We start from the raw sequence: 25,059 nt of genomic DNA, 5'->3' as shown, positions 1-25,059 counted from the left end.
GGACAGCAACAATGGCCCAGACGGACGTGCGTGTGATCCCGGCCGCACGTGTGGGGCCCACTATTCAGAAAAAGGCCACCTTGGCCCTGGTCGGCCAGGGATGGACTCAAAAACCTCCAAATTTCAGCTGGATCCGATGTATGGTTTGTGCGTGGTGCTCCGCCGAAGTTTCAGCTCCCCTGCGGGCCGAAATCTGGAAACCTGCTTCAATGAAGAAATCTGATGCAACAAAAGGACAAATTCGAAGTACGAATGGTGGGGGAAGATGGAAAAAAAAAAAGATGATGGAAGATGGGAATGAATTGGGATCGATGTGGCTTCGCACCACGGTAGTTAGCCCTTCGAAAAGGGAGGGCTTCGCACCCACTTTTGAATTCTTCCACAACTCACGAAGAGAGTAGAAAAATAAAGCAGGAATTTTTTATTAACTTCAATGAATGAAAAGAACTACAAGGGGTGCCTATTTATAGGGAGAACTCTATACCCAAAAACTCGCACCATGTGCGACACCTATTACTTGGCGATGAAGTAAACTAAAATAAAAACCAAATAAGGAAATCTAAAGTGTTCACGATGTTCTAAATAATAACAATAAGCAAAACCTAAAATATAAAACCAATCCGACGAGTGGGCCACGATCATGAGATCCCATGGTGGGCTTTTCTTGACTATCGGGCCACTTTTCTAAACCAAAACTTGATTTCTAGTTAGGAGGCCCTCCCTGGACGTCGTCATCGAGCCAGATCGATGGTGGGGTCCTTCTACGTACGTACGTGCGTAGGGGAGGCGGCGTGAGTGCACGTGTGCACGTGATGTCCCCATCAGCCACCCACCCCGAGTGTGTCCCCGCATCCCACGAGCTACCCCACTTGATCCAAGTGTGAAATGCGCATAAATCACCCCTTGTAAGGAGTCTCGAACACGAGACCTCCCCCGTGGGCCCTAAATCACATGGGTCACCCACCCCAAGTGTGCCCCTGCATTAGGCAACCCCACTCGAGCCTAGTGTGAAAGTGCCTCTGCATTAAATACTATTGTGCAAGAACAACTTTGCAGCACTGCCTTTCCAAGATTACCCATAATCTGCTTTGACCACATGTGTTTTAATTTCTTTTGCGTGCTACTGGTCTTTCTAAATACTGTCTCATCACCATGAGGTGCCCGTGGCTCCCTCTCCTCATCAAGATTGTGAATATGGGGGGGTTAGGCTGAGAAGGTCGCGGCTCTTGTGCGGTAAAGGCATGACATACCCCCCAATTAAAAAAGGAAAATCCTCTGTTGCCATGCCTACTACAACTGTCACTCTCCCCACCCGCATCATGAATCGAACCTGTCCTCCCAAACATTCGATGCCGCTCCTCATCTTCACGTTGACTCTGTAAACTTTTCGTCCTCATAATCGTCATCTTCCTATCTGAATCCTCTCCTAACTCAATGTCCTCATCAACCAGTTGTGTAAGAACCCCAAAAACCTTTGTTTTACATGCATCATGCATTGCCTTCTTCTTCTTCTTCTTCTTTTTTGTTTTTCTCCTTCATTGCCTTTTTACCTTTGATTTCTTCCAAGTTCTTCTTCATCTTGTCCCTTACTACCTGAGGGACACTTCCTTACACACCTTATCACTTGACCCTTTTGATGGGCCAAGTGTTGTTTTAATTGGGTTATGCCCCTGTTTACATTCCTGTTGGAAAACTTGCACATAAGTTGTTGTCTACTCCCTTCAATCCTTACCTCATATTTCCACCCTACATTTTCGTTCACATTCCTCGCCATCCCAAGCCAACAAATACAATAATAGTTAAATTTAATACACAATAGTACTATACAAGGCAATGCATTTGCTATCTGCACAAAGCCCAAACACCACAATAGAGAAAATGTGTTATCAGTTTGCATCATCAACTAAGAAACTAAACATATATCTAAGACAATAATTTTTATAATGCATCATTAAATAATTACAAATTGAATTTAAAATTTTGAAATGAGAAAAAAACGATCTTAAAAATCAAACAAATTTTCGATTTTCTCCAAATCGGGTCCCTAACTTTGATTTCTCCAACAATAACCAAATCACTAGTCAGATTTGTTGCAGATCTGATGCAAAATGTCCCCTAGACTCCTATGCATTACATTTCAACATATTGAAAAAAAGCAATTAACAAAAAAAAATTGAAATGGAAAAAAAATAAACATAATATTTGAAAAAGAACTACAAAACAACTCAAATCTAGTGTAGATCTTATCAAAATTAGCCCCTAAAGCAATGTATTTGAAAAAAAGGAAAACAATTTTTGGAAAGACGGAAATTTCCCAAATAAAAAAGTTTTTTTTTTTTCCCCGATCAGATCTGCTGTAGATTTGATTGGAATTTGGAAATGCCTTCCCATTACATATTTGTGTTTAGATTCAAAGAAAAAAAGTGGTTTTCAAAAAATACAGGAAAATCAGGTGTAAATGCCCAAAATAAAACCACAAAAATGCACAAATCGATCTCCAAATCAAGTAGGTTTTGGAAGATCTAGGCATAAAATGACCATTTCCATGGATTTCCTTGTTAACAATTTTTTCCAAAATCGGCCCCAACCCCTTTCGATCCTTCAAATCCACTGAAAATTGTTGTTTTGATCCTCCAAATATCTGTAACTAGCGTCGAAAATCCCTCACCATGATGTATTGAGGTGATTTGGAGCAAAGGAGAAGATATGAAGGAGAGATTAAAAAGAGTGAAAGAAAACCCCCGTTTTAACTTTTTATACCTGTATTGGTCTAACCGATACGAGATACACCACGATACGAGCCAATACGGTATGGATTTTTCATGCTGGCCAATATGACCCCGTATTGCGTATCATATCGAGCTGATACCAGTACAATATGGTCTTATCAGCTGATATGATACCGCTTTTCAGATCTATGCTCTAGGAGGGGCTCCATAATACCAATGATGGAATGGATAAGGCTTATGAATGTGAGATGGCTCTGAAATTAAATTGTAAAGCGATTGTCAGAAAAGATTCCTGATTGATGCGTTCTCCATATCATCAAATCTTTTTCATGAAATGAAGGAAGCACATTCTTTAAAAGATTTAATAAACTAGTCAATTCAACTATTTTGTCATCCAATGGATTCCTACTACAAGGAGGAGACCAAACCACAAATCTGCCACATATCGGGAAACAATGATCTATAAGAACAAATCAATCCAAAGCAAGACTAGCTATTCTAGGAAAAAGTTCTTTTAAGCGCACGATCTCCATGCCAAATATCCCATAAATGAATATGATTTCCTTTTCTAATAGAATAAGCAATTCCTCTAGGGCTGTTGAAGCTATGGCCTTCTGGATATTAGAAGCACGATAAAGAGGAGTTTTGGCATGCTCCACCCTCACATCGGAGATCCGTATCTGTAAGTTCTCTCCATAATCTACCCATTTCATTGTCGAATCACCAATGCTACTTTCCAAGAAGAACTATGGTTATAAGACCCAAATCCTTTAGATCAGCTCCACCTTCATTTATTGGCTTGCAAACTTCTTCCCACTTGAGAAGGTTAAACTTTCTTCTCCTTTGCCCCTTTCCACAAAAAAATCCTTTCCCAATTTTTGCAGTCTACCCAAAATCGACTCAAGGCATTTGAAACGAGACATGAAATACACAAGCATATTAGAGAGGGTGATGCAGGACAATTAACCACTTGCTCTAAAAGCTCCAACTGTTAGAGTATGACAAATTAATCCCTTTATCTCATAGCCTAGGTCCCACATCTCAAGGGTTAGGAGCTTTGCCGAACCCCCCTAGTGGGCCCCAAATCACATGAGCCCCCCACCCCAAGTGTGTCCCCGCATCCCACGGGCTACCCCACTCGAGCCCGGTGTGAAATGCGCATTAATCACCCCCGGTGAGGAGTCTCGAACACGAGACCTTCCTCGTGGGCCCCAAATCACATGGGTCACCCACCCCGAGTGTCCCCGCATCCCACGGGCTACCCCAGTCGAGTCCGGTGTGAAAATGCCCCTGCATTAGAAGGCCACTTTTATAAAAGTTCACCAACCATCCAATGATAAGTAATGACGCTTCCAACTCGATAATTTCCTATCAATCTTTTTCATAACTTTGTCCCAGAGGTACTTTGCCGGTTTCCCAATCCAAAGACACAACTCGAGATATGATGAAGGTAAATATCCTTTCTTGCACCAGAAGACATTCGCCAAACACGATAGCTCTTCACTATCCACACGGACTCCCAACATCTCCGTTTTAGAGATAGTAATATTTATCCCTGAAACCACTTGAAAACAAATGATGATTAGGTTGTCTACTAAGATTGCATTTGTATTGCAAAACAATATAGTGTTATCCGCATATTGGAGATGACTTGAATCCCTACATCCACAACCTTAAAGTTACATATTAAACCACTCTCCTCAACTTTATGAAGCATCTTGTCAAGGGCTTCTCCGACCACAACAAATAAATTGAAGATAAAGGATCACCCCGCCTGATACCTTGTGTAGCCTTAAAATAACCTTTTCGTTACCCGTTAAAAAGAATGAAAAAATACGGTGACTAAATGCAAGATTATCCATCTCCTCCATTTAAGGCCACAACCCAATCTCCCTAACATATAATCTAAGAATTCCCCATTTACATGATCATATGCCTTTCCAATGTCAAGCTTGCACACTCTACCGCTTTTCTTTAGCTTATTTCTGGAATCGATACATTCGTGAGCAATGAGAGTGCTATCCAGAATTTGTCTACCCATAACAAACACACCTTGATTCTCCGAGATAATCTGAGAGAGAACCCCTGGAATCTTAAGGCCAAAATCTTGGTTAAGATTTTGATTTTTGCATGGGCTCCCGATTAAGGCCTATAATCTTTTAGCTATTATGCCCCTTCAAGCTTCGGAGTAAGTGCAATTAGCATCATCCGAAGATCATTTGATAGCCAACTTTGTTTTTAAAAAAAAAAAAAAAATCAGAAAGAAAGTTCATAACATCTTTAATCATTTGCCAAAAGGTCTGAAAAACCATCATCGGATAGCCATCCGGACCTGGAGCTTTATCTCTACAAACTGAGTTAATAACAATGTTAACTTCGTCTTATGAAATTTTCATTTCAAGAGAAGCCGCCTTCTCACTTGATAATTGGGGAAATCCAAGTTATCCAATTGCGGCTTCTTGCATTGGTCACAACTTGCAAGATAACAACTTGTAATAGCCAACGTTGGTACAATTCTGTGATTTTTCTAAAGTTCTAATACCATCCACCACCAAGCCACTGATTCTATTAACTCAAGCCCGCGTGATTGCCATATTATGGAAGAATCTCATATTCTTGTCCCCTACTTTAAGCTAGAGCACCGTTGATCTTTGGCACCATTTAACTTTCTCATCTTTCAATTAAGAGTCATATTTCAAAGATAAAACTTATGTTTTATTGCGCTTGTCTGAAGATAGCCGCCATGCCTCCTCTTTATCATCAAGATCATGGATCTCTTTTAGAATAGAATCAAATTCTGCCTCTCTAGCACCAAGGATGTCCTTCTTCCAGATTTTGATTTTCTCGTTTAGAAGTTTAAGCTCTTGCCTCAATCTCCAGCCCACAAATCCATTTATCTCGAAAGAAGCCCACCAATCAATAACCATTTGCTTAAAGCTCTCAATCTCCATTCATGCTAATTCAAATAGGGCAATGGTAAAAAATAGTCTCCGGCAAGCCCTACCGATTAACAAGAGGAAACTTTTCAAGCCATTCTATTAAAACTAAAAATCTGTCGAGGTGTGAAAGGATGGGATCAGCTTGATTATATGTCCAAGTGAATTTTGCACCCCCCATAGGGAGATCAACCAGCTCATGCGACACAACTCAATCTGGAATGTTTTTCATGCAGCGAGTCACATGAACGCTGTTGGACTTCTCAGATGAAAATTGGGTGACATTGAAAATATTTTCCAACACACCACAGCAGGTCTCATCTTTGTTTGACACCATTCAACTCGACCCACAGATGATTTCTCTGACTTGAAATACAAGGCCCATAAACAGCAGTGATAATCCACTGAAATCCAGAAGTGCAATCCCTTAGAACAACTAAAACCGTGAATGTACCTTCAAAACTTTGTTTTTTTCAAACGTCCAAATTCCAGGCTACAACGATGCCTCCTGCAGATCCAGTAGCATCCAAAGCAACCCATTCTTTATTCTGAATTCCCTAAAAAGAGTTCAACATAACTCTGTCTATTAACTGAAGCTTAGTTTCTTGAAGAGCGATGACATCTGCTTTTGAATTCTTGCACATATTTCTGATGGGGCCCTTTTGAAGTTGCAGCCCATCCCTCTGACATTCCAGCAGAGGACTAACGTTGACCACCTACTTTACCTCTTCTCACCCTCTTTCCTTTACTTGATTTACTTGCAGAATCACAATTAATTGAGCATTCTAAGCTCAGAAGCTTTCTCCATCCTTTGGGAGATTTTCTGACCTTCGTTAACTGAGTTTCTTGTTGTCTTAGAGCCCCTCTGCCTTGAACGAATTGGAGAAAATCATAAACATCTTCCCCTCGAGCACGGATGATAAGCCTATCATACCTACTATCCGCTTTAGAACAAATTTTGAAACTGTGTATCTGATCAACAGTTGACTTATTGCTTCCGTCGAGAGCAGCTTGACTTCCGTGGCCCGCTGCTGAATCAGACTCGCAAATTGCCTCCACTTCGTCCCTCATCTTAATAGCGCGAAGTGGAGTAATGATTAGAGCCTCGTCTAAGATATTGATGTCAGGGTTAACCGGTTCCAGCTCCATCGCCCTTTTCTCTGTAATTTGCATATTCCTCTGACAATCCATGTTTTCTGCTCTCTCTATTTTCAGGCTCCCAGTGACATTCTCTTTGTTTCGGATCGATCTTGTCATGGAAATCTGAACTCATCTTTTGTCTGCTGAAGCACCGCACCCCTTCTGATAGTGTTCACAGAGACTCTTTTCTCCTTCTGTTTCTTTTACAGACAGAGCTTTCTGTTTTCAATATATCAGAGTAAAAGGGTCCCACATGCGAGTATCGATCACACGTGCCATAGAAATGCCTTCAAACACTTGTGCGGACGAGATAACAAGGGCCAACATCATGTCCTGTTATTTGTATTAAGGAATAATATCATCTCTCAACATTCAAGAGCCCATTTTGGTAAAAGGATTAAAGGAAGGCTGAGTTAAAATCCATTTGTTCTTGCATCCTTCCATTTTCTATATATAATCCTTTCTATGCTTTACTTTGTCATGTCCATTTTAATATTAGTTATTGATCATTTGCATGTGGAATTTGATAGAAATCCTTTATTATATTTCGATAGTATTAGTTCCTTTTCTTTATATTTTTTGAATTTCTAATTCTCCTATATTACTTTGGTGCAGAAAGCTGCAATTAAGAAGATGGATATGCAAGCAACAAGAGAATTTCTTGCAGAATTGAAAGTTCTGACACATGTTCATCACTTGAACCTGGTAATTACTGATTTGATTTGAAGACTACTATTTTAGTTATAGCAATTTGCTTGCCAACCAAAAACAGTTTGATTTGAAGTTATGGTTGTATATTATAACAGTTTCAATCGCTGTTTCAATAATGGCAGTAGGCAGTTTTCTGCGGTTTCAGTAGGGCAAAATCCCGTGTAATTGAATTGGCTTTATCTTCTAAGATGATAGAGTCCCTTCCTGAATTTTGGGGGGGAGTTGTAATCCCATGTTCCTTGTACATTTGAAATTTTTGGCTTCAGCCTGTTAGTTATATTATTATCATCATTTCAATAATAATAATAATAATAATTTATCTCATGGGTCATTTATCATCATCATCATCATAGGAGAAGCCAAATATAAAGGTATTGAAACTTCTACAATATAATAAACACAAAGGGGAAGAGTTATATCTACAGTCTAGCAAAACTAAGGGAGAGGAAAAGAAGAGACGCAACACATTAGATGTATCAAGGATGAAGATAAGAGAGCCTTGGTAAAAGATGGTGAGATTCGGGATAGAAGGAGAGGATACTTTTTGAGGTTGTTGAATGAACATGAGGGCATGATCATAAAAACCAGGAGGGGCCTTGGACCCTGAAGGGATAGGAGCGCAAAGTTTTATTGTAGAAATCAGGTAGGTGAACCAAAAGGTAGCCTTAACCAGGATGAAGAAGGAACAACTATGGGAGCAAGATTATATAACAATCAATAAGCAACTGTAGACAAAGAAAATGCTAGATGGTCGCAGTGCACCAAATGCGGCCGATAGGCCGCACTTCCAGTTGATGATTATTATAATCGCTGAGACGGGTCCATGTATTAAAGGTTCAATGCAGTATGAATTCAGTGGAATATATTTTGATAGGGAAGTGGATTAGTTGAAGAAGTACATCGCAAGTTCTCATGGATCAAGACCATGATTTTAAATATCGTCAAATATCAATCATTACCTGGTCATATTGGTTTTGGTCTGAAACAAAATGAGTCACCATCCAGATACAGGATCGGAACTGATTGAAATGAACCAATTCGAGGGGACCGAACCAGTTTTGGTCCCTAGCGAGTCGCATTTTGGAACCACTGCTAAAATCCATGGCGAAGACCCACTTGGGAGAAAGTGCGGTTGTCCCATTCACCTGCACTTTGGATGGGCATGGCTAATTAGATCCTGACACTGGATAATCTCCAAGCGGGGAACTTGTCGATTCTGAATATATGTTTCATGTTTTGGGAAGATCAGAATCTGTCAATCATTTCCAGGGTGTCCCGTATCCGTTACGATACGATCGTATCGGCTGATACGTAACGGTAACGGCCGATACTGTTACGCGATACGGGGTCGAAACAGGCACCCCCCCGATTCTGTGACCATTACGGCCGTTGCGGGCCATAACGGCTGTTACGGCCCCGTAATGGCTGTTACGGGCCTAAAGAAAATAGAAAAAAAAAGAAAAGAAAAAAAAAGGGGGGAAAAAAAACGTACCTTTTTTTTTTCTTTCTTTTCTCCTCCTGCTGCTTCTTCTTCTTCCTCTTCTTCTTCTTCTCGGACTGCTGCGGCTGCAGCTGCGACCGCGACTGCAGATTCTTCTCTTCTTCTTCTTCTTCTCTCTCTCTCTCTCTCTCTCTCTCTCTCTCTCTCCCTCCCTCCCTCCCAATGTTAATGCACAAATTCATATGGGTCTTTTTCATTTCCGGCTTCGAAAACGGAATGGACTGCGTGGCTGTGAAAACGGCCACGCACTTAAATTTAATTTTATTTTTGTGTTCTGCAGTGCATGTTGAACAGTGCACTTGCACTGTTTTGTTACATGGTCCGCAGTAATATTTATTTTCCATCTAACCTGTTAATTGGGTCACACTAACGTGGATGAAGGGAAAACACACATGTTAGCTTGATCTAAAACTTTTGTAGCCCTTAATAAATTTTTATTGGTGGACGTTTAATTATTGTTGTTTCTTATGGTGCGGTCCGCCTAAGCTTTGGATCTGCCTCATTTTTGGGCTCATGCTCTAAAATTATTTGGCAAAATGGATGGACTGGATATAACACATTCATCACGGTGGGGCCCAAAAAACTTTGACACTCGTGTGCTACACTTCATAATCCGAGTCCCGCCTAATTCGGGCCCTTAAAAAATTGTACACGAGACATGTATTAACTTAAAATTTACCAATTAAATTATGAATTGTAGTTGCTAACTCACAATGCCAAAATCAAATTGTTTAAATAGTTTTAATTGTTAATTTGTGGACGCTTATTTTTTAAAATAAGGCCGTTTGATTTTTTTCATGATTCACTATCCAATAAATGTCCACCAATTCATAAGTGGGATAATGCCAATAAATTGCATGAATTTGAAGCTGATTTGGGGCATGGATTGGTCCTCCAAGTCAACCCCAAATTGGCAACGCCATCTACCTGAATTTAATTTCATTTTTTTAAAGAACTATTGGGAGAAATGATATCAAATTGTTAAGTATATAAATTATATATTTAGAAAATTAAATATATGAATTTTGTAGTCAAATTCAGGTTATCTGGTTCATAAATTCATCAGACAGTCCGTTACAACTTCTCACCAAAGAGTAGACCGTTACACCACCATAAACATGTTCCAATTTATAAATGAATGCATATTTGGAATGCTTATAATATTCCGGATTTAATCCATATTTTTTTGGCAAAAATAAAAAATAAAAATTGCACTGTTACGGGCCGTTACACCCCCGTATCCATATCGGTATTGGAGGGCACCGTTACCCCAACCGATACCGATACAGATTACCTTGATCATTTCATCCTCAAACATGAAGTAGCGAGTCTCGTATAGTCTTCCTTTTCAGTTTTTTTGTATCTTCTTGGTTCTCTCTTGATCAGTTTCATATCATATGGATTGTTGGGCTGAAGGACCTTTCAGGCCTAAGGACAGAATGTTTGGAAGATGCTCCTGCATGCTATCATGTGGGATATTTGGAAAGTAAGAAAAATAGAAAATTTGAAGATTCCTCTCCCGTGTCTCCTAAATCATGTTGAGAATATCCCTTGTGAATTGTGGATCAATTGCAGAAAGTATAGGTATCCACAAATAAGATCTTATTCACATTTAAAGAAGATTAATCAATGTATTTCAGAAGCAATCCTTGACCTCTTTGGTTGGGTCTTCCATTGGGTTGGTGGAAACTTACTGCTAATGGAAGTTGTTTGGGAAATCCTGGATATTCGGAGATCAAAGGTGTTTTAAGACATGAGCATTGGTTGACAAAATTTTTGTTTTTGGGGTGTTGGCTCCTCTAATAGAGTGGAATTTTTAGCCACTAAAATCTGGAGCATGAATCTATTGGTTGGTGGGTCCTTTATAGTGGAGGGGGATTCTTGCAATGTTATATCTCATACTCTTTAACTACACCCTTTAACTGCTAGATGGGCCTTGTATCTCTTTAACTGGTCTTGACATACTCTCCATCCCTCCTCCCTCCTGTTTTAATTTTATTTTCTTATTTAACCCTTTTTTCCCCCAGGTTCTTGTTCTCCTTTGTTGTGAGAGGAGTCTTATTCGCTCAAGTTATCTAGAGTATATCCATTTACTTGTTTAGATTTCCTGTATTTTTGTATGAAAAAAGCTAATGCCAAAGATCCGTTTATCATATCTTGCAAACTTTTCTGCTGTTTGATTGGGCAGCCGTCTATTTAATTACTCATTTTATGTTTGTATCATAGCTCTGAATTGTTTATTTTACTTGTACAACCTTGATAGCATTTAATTCATGCATACTTCGTAAAATATATGGTTTATTCATCAAAAAATGCAATCCAGGTGCGCTTGATAGGATATTGCGTTGAGACTTCCTTATTCCTAGTCTATGAGTTCATCGAGAATGGAAATTTAAGCCAACATTTGCGTGGCTCAGGCGAGTAATACAACGCATACAACTCTACTTCTAGTAACTTATTCAATTGATCTTTTTTAATTATTGTGAAAGCGTTCAATTCTGATAGTAACTATTTAATTTCTCTACTTTTTAGGGAGGGAGCCACTACCATGGTCCTCTAGAGTGCAAATCGCCCTTGATTCAGCAAGGGGTCTTGAATACATCCATGAGCATACTGTACCAGTCTATATCCACCGTGATATCAAATCAGCGAACATTTTGATTGACAAGAATTTCCATGGAAAGGTTTTCCCTGTCCCTCTTGCCAGTGTAGTAGACGATATGGAAACCCATTTATGGTTTTGTAAATTTGTAATAAAATATTTATCTTGTAGGTCGCAGATTTTGGACTGACTAAACTGACTGAAGTTGGAAGTACATCACTGCCAACACGTCTGGTTGGTACATTTGGATACATGCCCCCCGAGTAAGAAACCTATGCTGGTGCCATGAAAATTCTTTATGTTCTCATTCAACTAAATAACCCTATATCCACATGCATACACACACACACATGTGTGTGTGTGTGTGGCCCCCACCATGATGTGTTGATGACATCCACTCCAAGCATCTTGCATGCCCTCCCTTATTTAGCCATGGGCCCAAAAATAGGCCAATCTATAACTTTGGTGGGCCACACTAGCAGGATCAGTTGAGAGGGGAATCCCACCCTTGATCTGCATAGAGAGCCTGCCGTATTGTTTATTTGCTATCATGTCCATTAATATGAAGCATCTGCCCCACATGATCGCATATGTAAAAAAATCAGGCTATTACAAAACTTGGTTGGGGCCGAATGCAAGTCAATGGTGGGCGCCCTCCTACGACCTGTTCTTTCTTGTGTGGCCCACCTGAGTCATCGATCAGCCTGATTTTTGGGCACATGACCAGGAATGGGTGTCATCAATACATCATGGTGAGGCCCACAGAAACCATTTGCACTATAATTACAGTGAAAACTTTTACAGTAGATAATATCGCTATATATATATATATATATATATATATATATATACATACACACACACACACACATACATACAAGTACTTATACATGTTTTAACTGAGAATAATTTGTCGTGTTGTTATTTTTTCCTGCGAAGGTTCTGATATATGATAAAGCAAATGATCAAGCCATGAAAATTTTCAAGTACTGTTGCATGGTTTCTCATCTTGGTGCTAGGACATAATGTAAACCATCTTGTAATTTTAAAATTAAATATTCAATGTGGTGACAGCTTAATCATGTTATATCTCTGGATAACATTTTTCAGCAAGCTACTCTTATGTTCCGATTGGAATCATCGATGGTCTCATTGGTCGTAACCTCATTATGAAGAGATGAGCTAACCATGTGTGACCTTGGGGTGGAGCAGTCAACAACTCTTCCTGTGTAATATCTTGCTAATGAGTCTGGGAAACTGCTTCAAGTTACTTGTTTTTCATAGCGAAGTGAAACAAGAAAGTTTTGTGATAAGATGGAAGAATATTGAAAATAACATCCGATGCAGATTTTCAAACATGACAAATCTGCAGGAGTTGCTGAAGCTTCAAGTTGTCTCAGCTTCTTCTCAAGTATACTAGATTTATGCCTATGTGCCCACAGGTGTAACCTTGAAATGGAGACAATGTTGCAACTGTTATAACAGCTTACCCAACTAAAAAGTTGCTGAACTTTCTTTTTTCTTGTTTGATTGGAGGAAAAGTTGGTTAAATTTATTAGAAGGATTCTAATGATTTGTGCTCCTTCCAAGAAACACAGTATTATAATGTGACACTTGAGGATAATTGGAAACTTGACATGGAAAACATCACTTTTTTGAGCATGTAACATAAACTAGAAAGAAACAGGACTCGAAAGAGGAAGGAGCAGCTTTTTCAGTTGTAAGCCAATAATAAAAATGGCTGTGCTGTAATTGACCTGGGATGCGAGACTACTTAGTCCAGTGTGGTCATGCAGGTCTAGATTAGGGCCATTAGACCGTTCGAGTTGCTTGATGATGCACCATAGTTTGATGGTAGCTCAGTGTGTACTCTCCTAGAGATCGTCCTTGAGTATGAACTATACCCCTTACAAATTTGATAGATTGAATGAAACATGTTCATTGCACTCTTCTTCAGGGGGACTAGGAGATGTTGGCAATTCATGCAAATGTGATGCAAGTGTGGGGCCATGAGGTGCCATATCAACGGGACCCACCCATTCATGCTTGTGGGGCTTGGTCTTGGAGGGTATTATTTAGAGAACAAGTTTACCTTTCCAAAAGGAATACTTACATCTGTAAGCAATCGCCAATGAGGTGGCATTCCCAAATTGGGACTCTTCTCACTCACCCCCATCCCCTTTATAGAAGGAAGAGGCTCTTCTTCTCCCATACATCTGATCTTAACTCGAAAAGTGAAAGAAAAAAAATGAAAGAGAAAAAAGAGAGGAGAAATGAAAGAATACAATTTTCATCATGTGGTCTGATTTAGTCCATTGATTGCATTTCTTTTTTAGGAGTGGCACTTATTGTTTATGTTTTTTGTTTTGGTTTATTTTGTTTTATTTTTTTTTTTGTTTTAATTGAAAAAAAAAAAAAAACTGTTTCGGTTTTGTAACAGACTGTTACAGGCCATTGTTTCCATAATGGCTGTTACGGCCATTACGGTCCCTAGGGGTGCACACGGGTCGGTTCGGTCCGGTTCTAGGGTGAAACCAGAATTGAACAGTTCTTAACGGTTCTAGGATTTTCGGAACTGGAACCGGACCGTTAGCACCCTAGAATCGAACCGGAACTGGACCGTTAAAATCGTTCGGTTCCGGATCAGTTCCACGGTTTTAGCCTTTTTATAATCCAGCCCAATTGAGAGAGAGAGAGAGAGAGAGAGAGAGAGAGATGGGCAGCCGCAATGGGGACTTGGGGTATTAGTGTTTTTTTTGTGTGTGTGTGTGTGTGTGTGTGTGTTTTAAATAGTTTGATTCCTGGTTTGGTTCTAGGTTCGGTTCCACAGTTCGGATCTATGGTTCGATTCAGTTCTACATACCCCCCAAACCGAGAACCGAACCAATGTAATCGGTTCTTTGATTTTTGGAACTGGAACTGGAACCGGTGCACTCTAGAACCAGACCAAACCGGACCGTTTGGTCAGTTCCACAGTTCTACCGGTTCGATGTGCACCCCTAACATCAGTCCCATGATGCATAATGGTAAAATCATGAAGCATTTTTTTTTTTTTCCTTCTGGTATCCCTTCCTTCCGCCATGAGTTTTAAACCATACATGAAAATTGAATGGGATGCCTACAAGTGTGTTCAAATTGATAACCCTTTTGTAGAGCAATGATACACTTGATTATTGAACTAGGCCAATGGGCCAGGTCATTCATCATTGGGCCAGGTGCAGATGCTGGGTCTTAGATTTCAAGCCCATGCCCAGCCTTCGGGCGAAGTTTAGGGGCCCAGTCTTGGCAGCCCAGCCCATTGCCACTTTTTTTTTTTTGGCCATCTACATAGTTCATATGATTGTTGGATCGAGGGGTGTGAACTTGTGTCCCATCCCCTCCTGGCCCATTGCCACCCTTCAAGAGTGTTTTTGCATAACTTTTGAAATATACGGAGTTCCAAACATTAAAGCAATTATACAAATATTTGAGTTTTTGAAATTGGAATTGTGCTAACGCCTAACAATGTTCTTACTTGGTTGGCCCATGCCCCAAAACCCTCCTTGGTTGGAATATCCCATCTGTAGATTATTTGGCCTCTTTTTGGTTGAACATGGGCTGTTGCTCTAATTTCTTTCTTAAATATTTACTGGTTGAACCACCTATTGAAGGTGAAAATGATTGGTTTACAGAACAGTGATAACCAAAAGGAGAAAAGGTATTAGGATGAAATTCCAATTTCAGAGTGGTGCTAAGTTAGATAAGCTTGAAATTGAATTATACTTAATACTGTGACAGGCATGACAGTCCATGACTCCATGTGTGCCTACGTCTGAAAATTCTTGTCCATGAAAAATGGTACCAATTTATATTAATGCCACATACATAAGCTTGAAGTTGCAAAGATTAGATATTTTCCCATGCTTGCAGGTATGCTCAATATGGAGATGTTTCTCCCAAGGTTGATGTCTATGCTTTTGGAGTTGTCCTTTATGAACTTATTTCAGCCAAGGAAGCAGTGGTCAAGACAGGTGGATCTATTGCCGAATCAAAAGGACTTGTTGCACTGGTTAATCTCATGCTTCTCAACTGCTTTACTATTAAATAACTGCTAAAATATCCTCCCTTTGATAACTTCTAATTATCTCTTGATTTTACAGTTTGAGGATGCTTTGAGTGAGCCTGATCCTCGAGAAGATCTTCGCAAGCTAGTGGATCCTCGGCTTGGTGACAGCTACCCACTTGACTCGGTTCACAAGGTGAGAATGGGTCCCACTGGATGAGGTTATTATTTCAGGCTACTAGTCCAACTCTGATAAATGTGCTTCTGTTTCCGGTGCAGATGGCCCAGCTTGCTAAGGCGTGCACACAAGAAAATCCCCAACTGAGGCCAAGTATGCGGTCTATAGTTGTCGCATTAATGACGCTCTCATCGTCGACCGAGGATTGGGATGTTGGCTCCTTCTATGAAAACCAAGCTCTAGTCAATCTCATGTCCGGAAGGTAGTTAAGTTGTCACTCTGATTGCTTTTTAAGGAGCAATGTGCAATGAAGGTCCGGTATCATGCTTCTTTTTCTTCTTTTTTTTGTCTATCATTTGTAAATTTGAGTAATGAGCATTGTAAGTAGCATTAATAAGTTAATCAGGGCCAAATGCTTGTTTAGGAGTTTGCCACTAAAAGAAAGAAATAAAATGTTGTATGTTGGCGTGCTGCATTTTAGAAGACCTGATGTTGCTGCCATTTTGCATGCATGGTAAAGAAGGCAACTGTTGTTTGAGAATGGAACTTGTTGCTTTTTGAGATATAGCGAGTATTTAAAAACCAAGCAGGTGCTTGGGCAATTGAGGTGGCTGGCTGGCGGCATCAGGAGTGCAACCTCAACAAGCACAAACATTCAATCAAGAGTGGAATTCTCGAGTCTCTAGGATTTTTGAGTGATGGAAAATACAGATAGCATGTATGATGAAATCGGGAGTTGTCTCTTTCATTCAAATCCCAGATATTTATTAGTTTACTTGAGGCCCAAATTGCATAAATGTTTTGCACCTTTCTGTTCTTTCTTGGTTACATTTCATAGTCCAACAACCCAATTTGGATGTGTACGTTTTCTGAATGTTTCAAAGCTTTGGTAGGTCAAGTAAGTGACAAAACAAATGACTTTGATTGGGTAAGAAGCAGGTTAATTAACTGTAAACCGGATAGGAGTGCTGTACGAAATCCAGATCATCTTTATTGCATTTGTATGTCTGGCAAAAATCAGATCCCACTTGGCATAAATAAGATTCCAGGAACAATGATGACCTCAAAGCTGAGTTTATGGAAACCCACTCTTGCTTTCAATAACTAAATTTTGTGCAAAAGAAGAGAATTTTGATGGATACTTTCGAGAATAGCCATCTGAATCCTGGGTCAATGCCAAGCAGTGGTGAGTAGAATTTATGGATGTTTCATGGATTCTGTTGGCCTCATGATGCTCGCATGATCAGGTGTAACCTCTTTTCTTTTTTCACTAGAAAACTGGGGCTGAGCCCTCAATGTTAAGATATAGGCTACAACTGATACATGCTCATGTGTTGTTTCAAGTTCCAACCAGTTTGCAGATATTTTGGACTTAAACTGGGACATTCAAACGGAGTGTAACAAGATTTGAAAAGATCAATATTATTAAGTGAGATATTCTAAGGAATCTCAATCTTTTGTTTGTTTGTTTGTTTGTTTGTTTATTATTATTATTATTATTTATAATGGTCTGAATTTTAGAAGAAGTGCATCCGAACTAAAAAAAGAAACATTTCAGGGCATATTTTATAAAATTCAAGGGCATTTTGATTATCTTCGCTTACCATAAAAGTTACTGTTGGAGAGAGAGAGAGAGAGAGAGAGAGAGAGAGAGAGGAGGAGGAGAGTTTCTTTCCCATTCTACCATTAGAATATTAATCCAGTTTGAAGCTAACAAATGTCTCATTGTATGCTAAAGCGGTCCGCTGCATTGGCATAGGACATTGAAGAAATAGCTTTCCTCTTGGTCTGATATTAAGGACATTTTCTCACTCAACAAGTACTTTATCAGGGTTTCGATTGGCTTGGAATTATGTATCATGAACTGCTCCGAACTGCTCCAAAATCTTCTCAACGTATGAAGCTTCTGACATTTCCAAAAAAAGTCTGTTGCATTTCTTACAATTTGAACTCCAACAATGAAATTTGCCTCCCTGAGATTCTTCACAGTTGTCATTCCTTGAGAAACAACAATATTTTCATATCATTTCCCTTGAGGGTGCCGCTCGCCACATGATATTGGTTGTACTTCAGCCAGCTGCTCACTCGCGTGTTGTTATCCTCTCTGCCTATTTCATGCACATGTAAATTTCAGCAATTACTCTAATATCCTTCCCTTGATTCAAAATTACAACTTATGCCATCTAAACCAACACATGAGATCTTGCCACATGGCAATATCAAATCTCAACAATCCAAACTCTTTTTAACCTCAAGCTTTGTAGGAATTACTAGAAATCTGGGCCAGAGGGCTATAAATATACTTATTTCCTTCACATTTTAAGCATCCATTATTCCTCATTCATTACCAATACATAAACGTCCCTTAGCCATCCATACCACCAAGGAGAGAAAGTGAGGAAGAGAGACTAACCCAGGTCCAGCCCTAACACTAGCCTCTTGAGCTAACCTAAGTTCAATCCAAGTTCCACCCAACTATTTTCAATCAAGTTGTGTTTAGCTATAGCATTTGCATAGCGCAACATTCATTCCCTCACTTAACATACTTTGCACCAAATTAGCTTGAAAGTATGTCATGAGGCTTGCCGATTTAATCGGACCTTGCCCAACAAAAAACCTGCAAATTACTTCACATTTTATCACATGCATTATACAAATTCATATACAAGAACTGAATCCTAACCCTCAAGAACAGTTATATACTGTGAAGTAGAGACTACATATTTATATGGGCAAAATGGGTGCCTAACACCCTTCCTCTTTGTAATCGTGGTCCCTTACTTAAAATCTCTAATCCCAGAATCAAAGAGTCATTCTAGGGTAGGAAATCTTCGGATCCCTACCCTAACGTTTCTATAGGATCTAGCCGACTGTATAAATGAAGAAATTGGCTAATGGCGACTCTAGTAAAATATAATCAACCAATCACAGTACGAAGCCCTCAGAAGAGGTAACCCATGGAGAAAGCGACCTTGAGTCGATTTCAGCCCGAGATTCCAACATGCACAGAATGACGACTCTGCTGGGGATTTGCTAGTCACACCAATCGTGATTCAACTTGAAAAACACGATTTTTCGAATTCCTGAGGGTTAATAGTTCTCATGCACTTGCATATGCATCTGCATCCATTTCAATTCAAAAAAAAAAAAAAAAAAAAACCAAAGAAGAAAAACAACAAAACCATTGTGCTTACCCAAGCAAAACTGTCCCGAATAGCCCTGTACCGTAGCCCAATCAATACCAGATCTTTAATGGCCATGGCCAACCGCAAAGAAGGCTTTCCCCCACAAACACATTCGACAGAACCAGAGCCAGTCTCCTAGATCTAGGAGCTAGCTTGCAATATAAAGATTATGTAAAAAATGATTCGCCGATTTGTACAAGAAAAAAGTGCACAAAACCTCAAAGATGGCCCAACACGACAACAACAAGCACCATCTCTCGTGCCTTTTTGAACCTCCAGTATAGTCCAACCGCAACCGTTAGGATCTAGGTAGGACTTTCAACACCCTCCCAATGAAGACCTCCAACCAGCACAGCCATCCACCTTAGGTCATTTCTTCCAGCATCCTCCCACAAAATGGGAGCCATTTCTAATCACATTGCACAGCTGGGATTCCTCATCAATCCCAATATCCTCCTCCTAATGGGAATTCCAACCAATTTTAACACGCTCCTACAACCAAGGTTTCTTTGAAATCTCCTTTCTCAGTCCCAGTTCAACAAACTTTCTATAATGAGAGCAATTGTCAGGTCCAACCTCCTCCAAGCATGAGTCATATGAGCATATCCACGATGATGATTACTATGAGATGGGGGCAGTCCAGACTGAGCCAGTGGAGAAATTCCTCTCATCAAGTCCATCCGAAATCAAACAAATCTAAGAGCAAATACAAGAGATGAAGAGGAAGTTGCGGAAGCAACATGGGGTGGATCTTGCATCCACCAAGTTTAGGGACTTGTGTCCATTTCCCGACACAAAAGGTACTTTCAGGCTTTGATGTGCCAAAATTTAAAAGAGATGATGGTATGAGGTGTCCTATAGGCAACTTAAGAGCATTTTGTTGAGAGCTTAATACCATGGCAGAAAATGACCGAGCATTGATTCATTTACTTTAGAAGTCCTTGAAAGGCAACGTGTTAGATTGGTACACGTCACTGGATGTAAGTGCTAAAATGTTGAACACACTTTAGTTGTCAAATTTCGTAAAGCCAAAATAACTTGATAATAGACCTTTAAGATCGGTCTATGTTCAAGAGAAGAACAAGCTCAATCAAGAGAAGATCAAGCTCAAGATCAAGAGAAGGTTAAGCTCAAGACCGGTCCATACTCAAGAGAAGAATAAGCTTAAAATCAACTAACGTTCAAGAAAAGATCAAGCTCAAAGTTAAGATGAAATTCCGAGACTTAGTTCAAGTCAAAGAAGAACATATATTTGATATATTTCAGGTGGTATAGAACCCTAGAAAGACCTTATAACTAGGTGCTTTCAAAATGTGTTATTTTGAGTTTTTATGCTTATTTTGCTTAGAATTCGGCCAGCCCAACTTTTAGTTCGGCCAACCTAAGCTTCCTCGACGAGCCCAACTTCAAGCTTGAAATGACAACTAATTTTTGTTGCAAATTCGGCCAGCCCGAGTTTTGGTTCAGCTAGCCCGAGAAAGATCGGGTCAAATTCCATCAACATCGCATTTAGGAATTCGAGCGAATTTGGCTAACCGAAGGGCAAATTCGGCTAGCCGAATTGGGGTGTTCGGCCAGCCGAATTTTGGGTAAATCTTATCCCGCGCAATTCGAAGTCCATTAAATTAAATTCGGTCTACTAAAGCTAGTTCAATACTATCTCGGGCTAGCCGAAGTTCCAACTTCCTTGCCTATAAATTGAGTCTCTCTCATTCCGAATTACACAAGTTAATTATCAAAATCCTTCTGCAGGAGAGAGAGAGAGAGAGAGAGAGAGAGAGAGAGAGAGAGAGAAGCTCAAGTTATTAGCAAGCTATTGAAGGATATTTATAATTTAATTTATATAGCTTTTTTCAATTCCCTTTATCTCAGATCTTTCAAATTTGATCTAAAAGAGAGTAAACTATATTCTTCTCTTGAGATATAAGAGAATTGATTCAAGTACCTTATTGGGTTTAAGTTAATTAAAATCAATAGAACCATAGACCCTTTTTATCTGACTGAACAAGGAACAATCTACATTCAAGAAAGAGGTTCTTCTGCTACAAGCTTCTGATACGTTTTCTACGGTGAAGATAAGTATACCTTCTAAACTCTTTTAGGTTTTTTTGAGATAGCCTGTTAAAATCTCAATTTAGGTTTTGTCTGAGATAACCTGAAAATCTCAGTGTGGGTTTATTTGTGATAGCCCGTGAAAATCACAAGAATTATACAAGGTTGTTAAGGTGAACCTGGGAAAACCTTTTCATAGTGAAAGCTAAAATTACGAGGAAAGTAATTTTGGGAGTGGAGTAGGTGTGGCTATTTTTAAAGCACAGAACCACTATAATCTTTTGTGTTATGTGGTGAATGCCTTTATTTTATTTGTGATGAATGATTGTATTTAATTTCAGTTGTGTGGTGAATGTTGTAATATTTTTATTTACTCTTTCAAGTTTGAGGTTTTGATTTTAAAGAAATTCGTGAAATAAGGTTGTCCTGCCTAAAACTTTAGGTGAAGATTGTCGTACGGATTATTTGAAATCAACGTTTCAATACTTAAGCAATTGAGATCTTTGCTTTATTTACGTATTCAGCACTTATTTCGATTATTTGGCATTGTCCTATTCACCCCTCTCTAGGACATTTTAAGCTCTCATTTTCAAGTGGTATCAGAGCGGGTTGTTTTTTTAATTTACTTCCTTGAGCTAGATCTAGAGCTTTATTATGTTAAATTTTAACAGCTTGTCCATTACCAGGCCACCTCCTTTTGATGGCTCTAATTATTCATATTAGAAAGTCAAGATGAGGATTTTCCTTAAATCCTTAGATGAAAGTGTGTGACAAGCCACTGTATCTAAGTGGATCCTTCCTATGATGGAAGTAGTAGCCAACGATGGAACCATATCAATGAAAGAAACCACATTTGCTTTTTGGACTACGGTTCAGAAAAGTGAAAGTATTGCAAATGCAAAAGCCTTAAATGTGATAACTTGTGCTCTATCGCCTGATGAATTCAAAAGAATTATTTCTTGCGATACAGCTAAACAAGCATGAGATATTCTCGAAATGACACATGAAGGTACTACTATAGTAAAAAAAATCTAAAATTTAAATCCTCACAACCAAATTTGAGGAGATTCGTATGGAAGAAAATGAGTCTTTTATAGACTTTTATAGGAAACTGAATGACATAGTAAATTCCATTTGGGGTCTTGGAGATAGAATCCCTGAAAGCTAGGTTTGTGCAAAAATACTGCAATCACTACCCGATAGATTCAATTCAAAGGTTATTGTTATACAGGAGTTAAGAGATACAAATGTTATGAAAGTTGAGGAGTTAGTTGGATCTCTTCAAACTTATGAGTTGAATTTCAAAGCTCTTAAAGTTAAGTCCATTACTCTTAAATATTCTAAATCTAATTCAAAGGAAACGAATGCTAATTCTGATATTGAAGAAAATGAAGATGATATGACAATGTTAGCAAAGAAATTTTATAGAATTTTCAAAAATAAGAAATTGATAGATTTTCAAAAAACCATCTGATAAAAGAAAAGGAAAATCAAAATTTTAGAAATCTAAATCAAAAGACAGTTAATTTTTAACTGCTACGAATACGGGCACTTAGCTGCTAAATGTCCTAAAAAGGATAAGACTAAAAGAAAAGGTATGATAACTACTTGGGATGAATCATCAGAGTCTAAAACTAATTTTGAATTTGATGAATTAGACAAAGAAAATGCAAATGATTTGAAAGCCTTTATGACGATAGCAAGAGTCACTTCTTCAAACAGCTATGATATGTTTGATTATGAAACTCTAAAAAGTGACTCTGAAAATAAAGATGATCTTCAAGATGCTTATAATACCCTATACAGAGAAAGTTGTAAGACTGCTGTCAAATTAAAAACTCATAAAGAAAATTATACTAAACTAGAGTAGAACTTGAAAAAGTTGTTTTATAAAAATCTCATTTTTTCAATTGTTTTGAAAAAACGAAATTAGATTTAAGTTTTAAATCTTCTGAATTGGAAAAACTTAAAATAGAAAATGAGAAACTAAAACTTGAAGTTTCTTCCCTTCAAAGTTCAAAGGATACTTGGAAATATGCCCTTGGTGACCAAAAACTTGAAAAATTGTTAACCTCATTAAGGAAATGTGGTGACAAGTCTGGTCTGGGTTATATTAAAAATAACTCTTTGAAAATCAATGATTCTGCTCATATCTTTGTAAGAGGAGAATCCTCGAACTCTAAAGAAAAAACTCTAAAAGATTCAAATTGTAAAAAGAATGATTTCAAAAACTCAAAATCTTTTCAACTCTATAAAATAAATAATAATACCATCATTTATAAACATCAAAGGTATAATAAACCTCCCTTGGCTAAAAAAATTGTGGACTTTCTTAAAGAGCTATTGAAATCCAACTCGGATAAGACATGAGTATATAGAAAAAGGGAAAATTCTAACTCCCAAATATAGAGAAAAATAACAGATCCTCCTATACCTAAGAGTGAATGATCACAATGAAGAGAACATGAAACTCATATGGATAGAGTCTAAATGGGCTAGGATAAGCTTGGGATACACTAGAGACTCTATGATGCCTATTTCCACCAATTTTATAAGTTTCTACAAATCGCTTTTATAGATAAAAGTTCCAATGGATAGAAAACGGCTAGTTTACGGTGCTACCGAAGCCAACTTCGGTATCACCAAACTTACTTCGGTGATACCAAAATGTCTTTTAGTAGTACTAAATTAATTCCACAAGTTGCTGAATGAAAAGAGTCCCTTTTGGTGGCACCGAACTTTGTTCGTCGGTGGCAATCGGTGTCACCAAAATATCCATTCGGTGACACCGAATTAACGTTGCAATCTTGTTGGACTGTTTTGAGCTCCTTCGGTAACACCGAAGGTGCTATTCAGTAGCACCTTCTTCTTACCGAAAGTGGACAGATTTTCCTATTTTTTCCATTTAATCATTCATCAACTAGGAACTTGAAATTGGCTTTGAATAAATGACCTAAGTAGGTTTTCCTATTTGGGTTGGTATCATCTATTTGCAAGGTTAAGATCGTATAAGTAGTCCTTTGTCTTCAATATGGCTTCGATGCTTCTGATCCAGTTGCGTCGCCGGTCTTTATTTGCTAAGAACTCATCCGACTACAAGACACAACTAGTCATGCGATTGACAAACAAGAGTGCAACATTAGGTGCACTTATAAATTATAGACTTGTCAGTTTAGCCTTACATCATTTCTACTTACTCTGACATTTGCATGCTTGGCACATGCATTGCGCACACATGCACGCACTCTCTAAGCATCGTAGTAAGCTTATGCACATTCTTTACATGCAAGTTATGCTAGATTGCAGCAGCATTGAGGTAAGAGCATGTGCCCGATCTTTTGGAGTTTTGTTATATGATGTATTTTTCTTTCAGCACTGTACTCAAAGATTATATTAGTGGATATGTGGTGGTGATGTTTTATGACTTGGGTACACTTGTGATTATGCTCCTTTACAAAAAAAAATTCACCATGAAAATCCTCCTTGTAGGATCCCAGGATCGAAACCTGGCACATGGGAGCTGGGAGCCGAGAATGGGGTACTGCGGAGGCTGTCAGCACCGGATTCAGCGGCCAGGAATTTTATGAGCCTAATTCCTGAATTTGGGGTGTGACAAGATATATATATAGCCTTAGACGACGTACCAAAAATGACATTTAGGTGCCCAAGACCCTTAAGTACTTATTGTTGGGTAGTCATGCCTTTCGATTTGAAAAATGCTAGAGCAACATATCAAAGAGCGATAAACGCTATATTTCATGATATGATTGTCTAGTTTATGGAGGTTTACATTGATGGCATAATAGTTAAGTCGGTCGATGTAGAAGATCATTTGGCCCATTTGTGTATATCCTTCGAGCGAATGTGAGCCCGTAGACTAAAAATGAACCTAATGAAATGTGCCTTTGGGGTGTCGGTTGATAATTTTTTAGGATTCCTCGTACATTAAAGAGGAATCAAGATCGATCAAAATAAAGCTCAAG

General features: G+C 38.8%; 1 protein-coding gene across 1 annotated transcript in view; it reads left to right on the top strand.

Annotated features, from left to right (window-relative positions):
* The window catches only part of LOC131228508 (chitin elicitor receptor kinase 1), a 54,250-nt gene extending 37,936 nt beyond the window's left edge, over window positions 1-16,314 (top strand). Inside the window, exons 6-12 of the mRNA XM_058224196.1 lie at window positions 7,421-7,510; window positions 11,341-11,434; window positions 11,550-11,701; window positions 11,791-11,882; window positions 15,529-15,667; window positions 15,759-15,857; window positions 15,941-16,314. Of these exons, the coding sequence (XP_058080179.1) occupies window positions 7,421-7,510; window positions 11,341-11,434; window positions 11,550-11,701; window positions 11,791-11,882; window positions 15,529-15,667; window positions 15,759-15,857; window positions 15,941-16,105 (831 nt within the window). The 3' untranslated portion in view covers window positions 16,106-16,314. The remainder of the gene's footprint in view (window positions 1-7,420; window positions 7,511-11,340; window positions 11,435-11,549; window positions 11,702-11,790; window positions 11,883-15,528; window positions 15,668-15,758; window positions 15,858-15,940) is intronic.
* Window positions 16,315-25,059: the final 8,745 nt, after the last annotated feature.

The sequence above is a fragment of the Magnolia sinica genome, chromosome 16, assembly GCF_029962835.1.
Source record: "Magnolia sinica isolate HGM2019 chromosome 16, MsV1, whole genome shotgun sequence".
NCBI lineage: Eukaryota > Viridiplantae > Streptophyta > Magnoliopsida > Magnoliales > Magnoliaceae > Magnolia > Magnolia sinica.
This window is presented reverse-complemented; position numbering and strand designations above follow the sequence as displayed.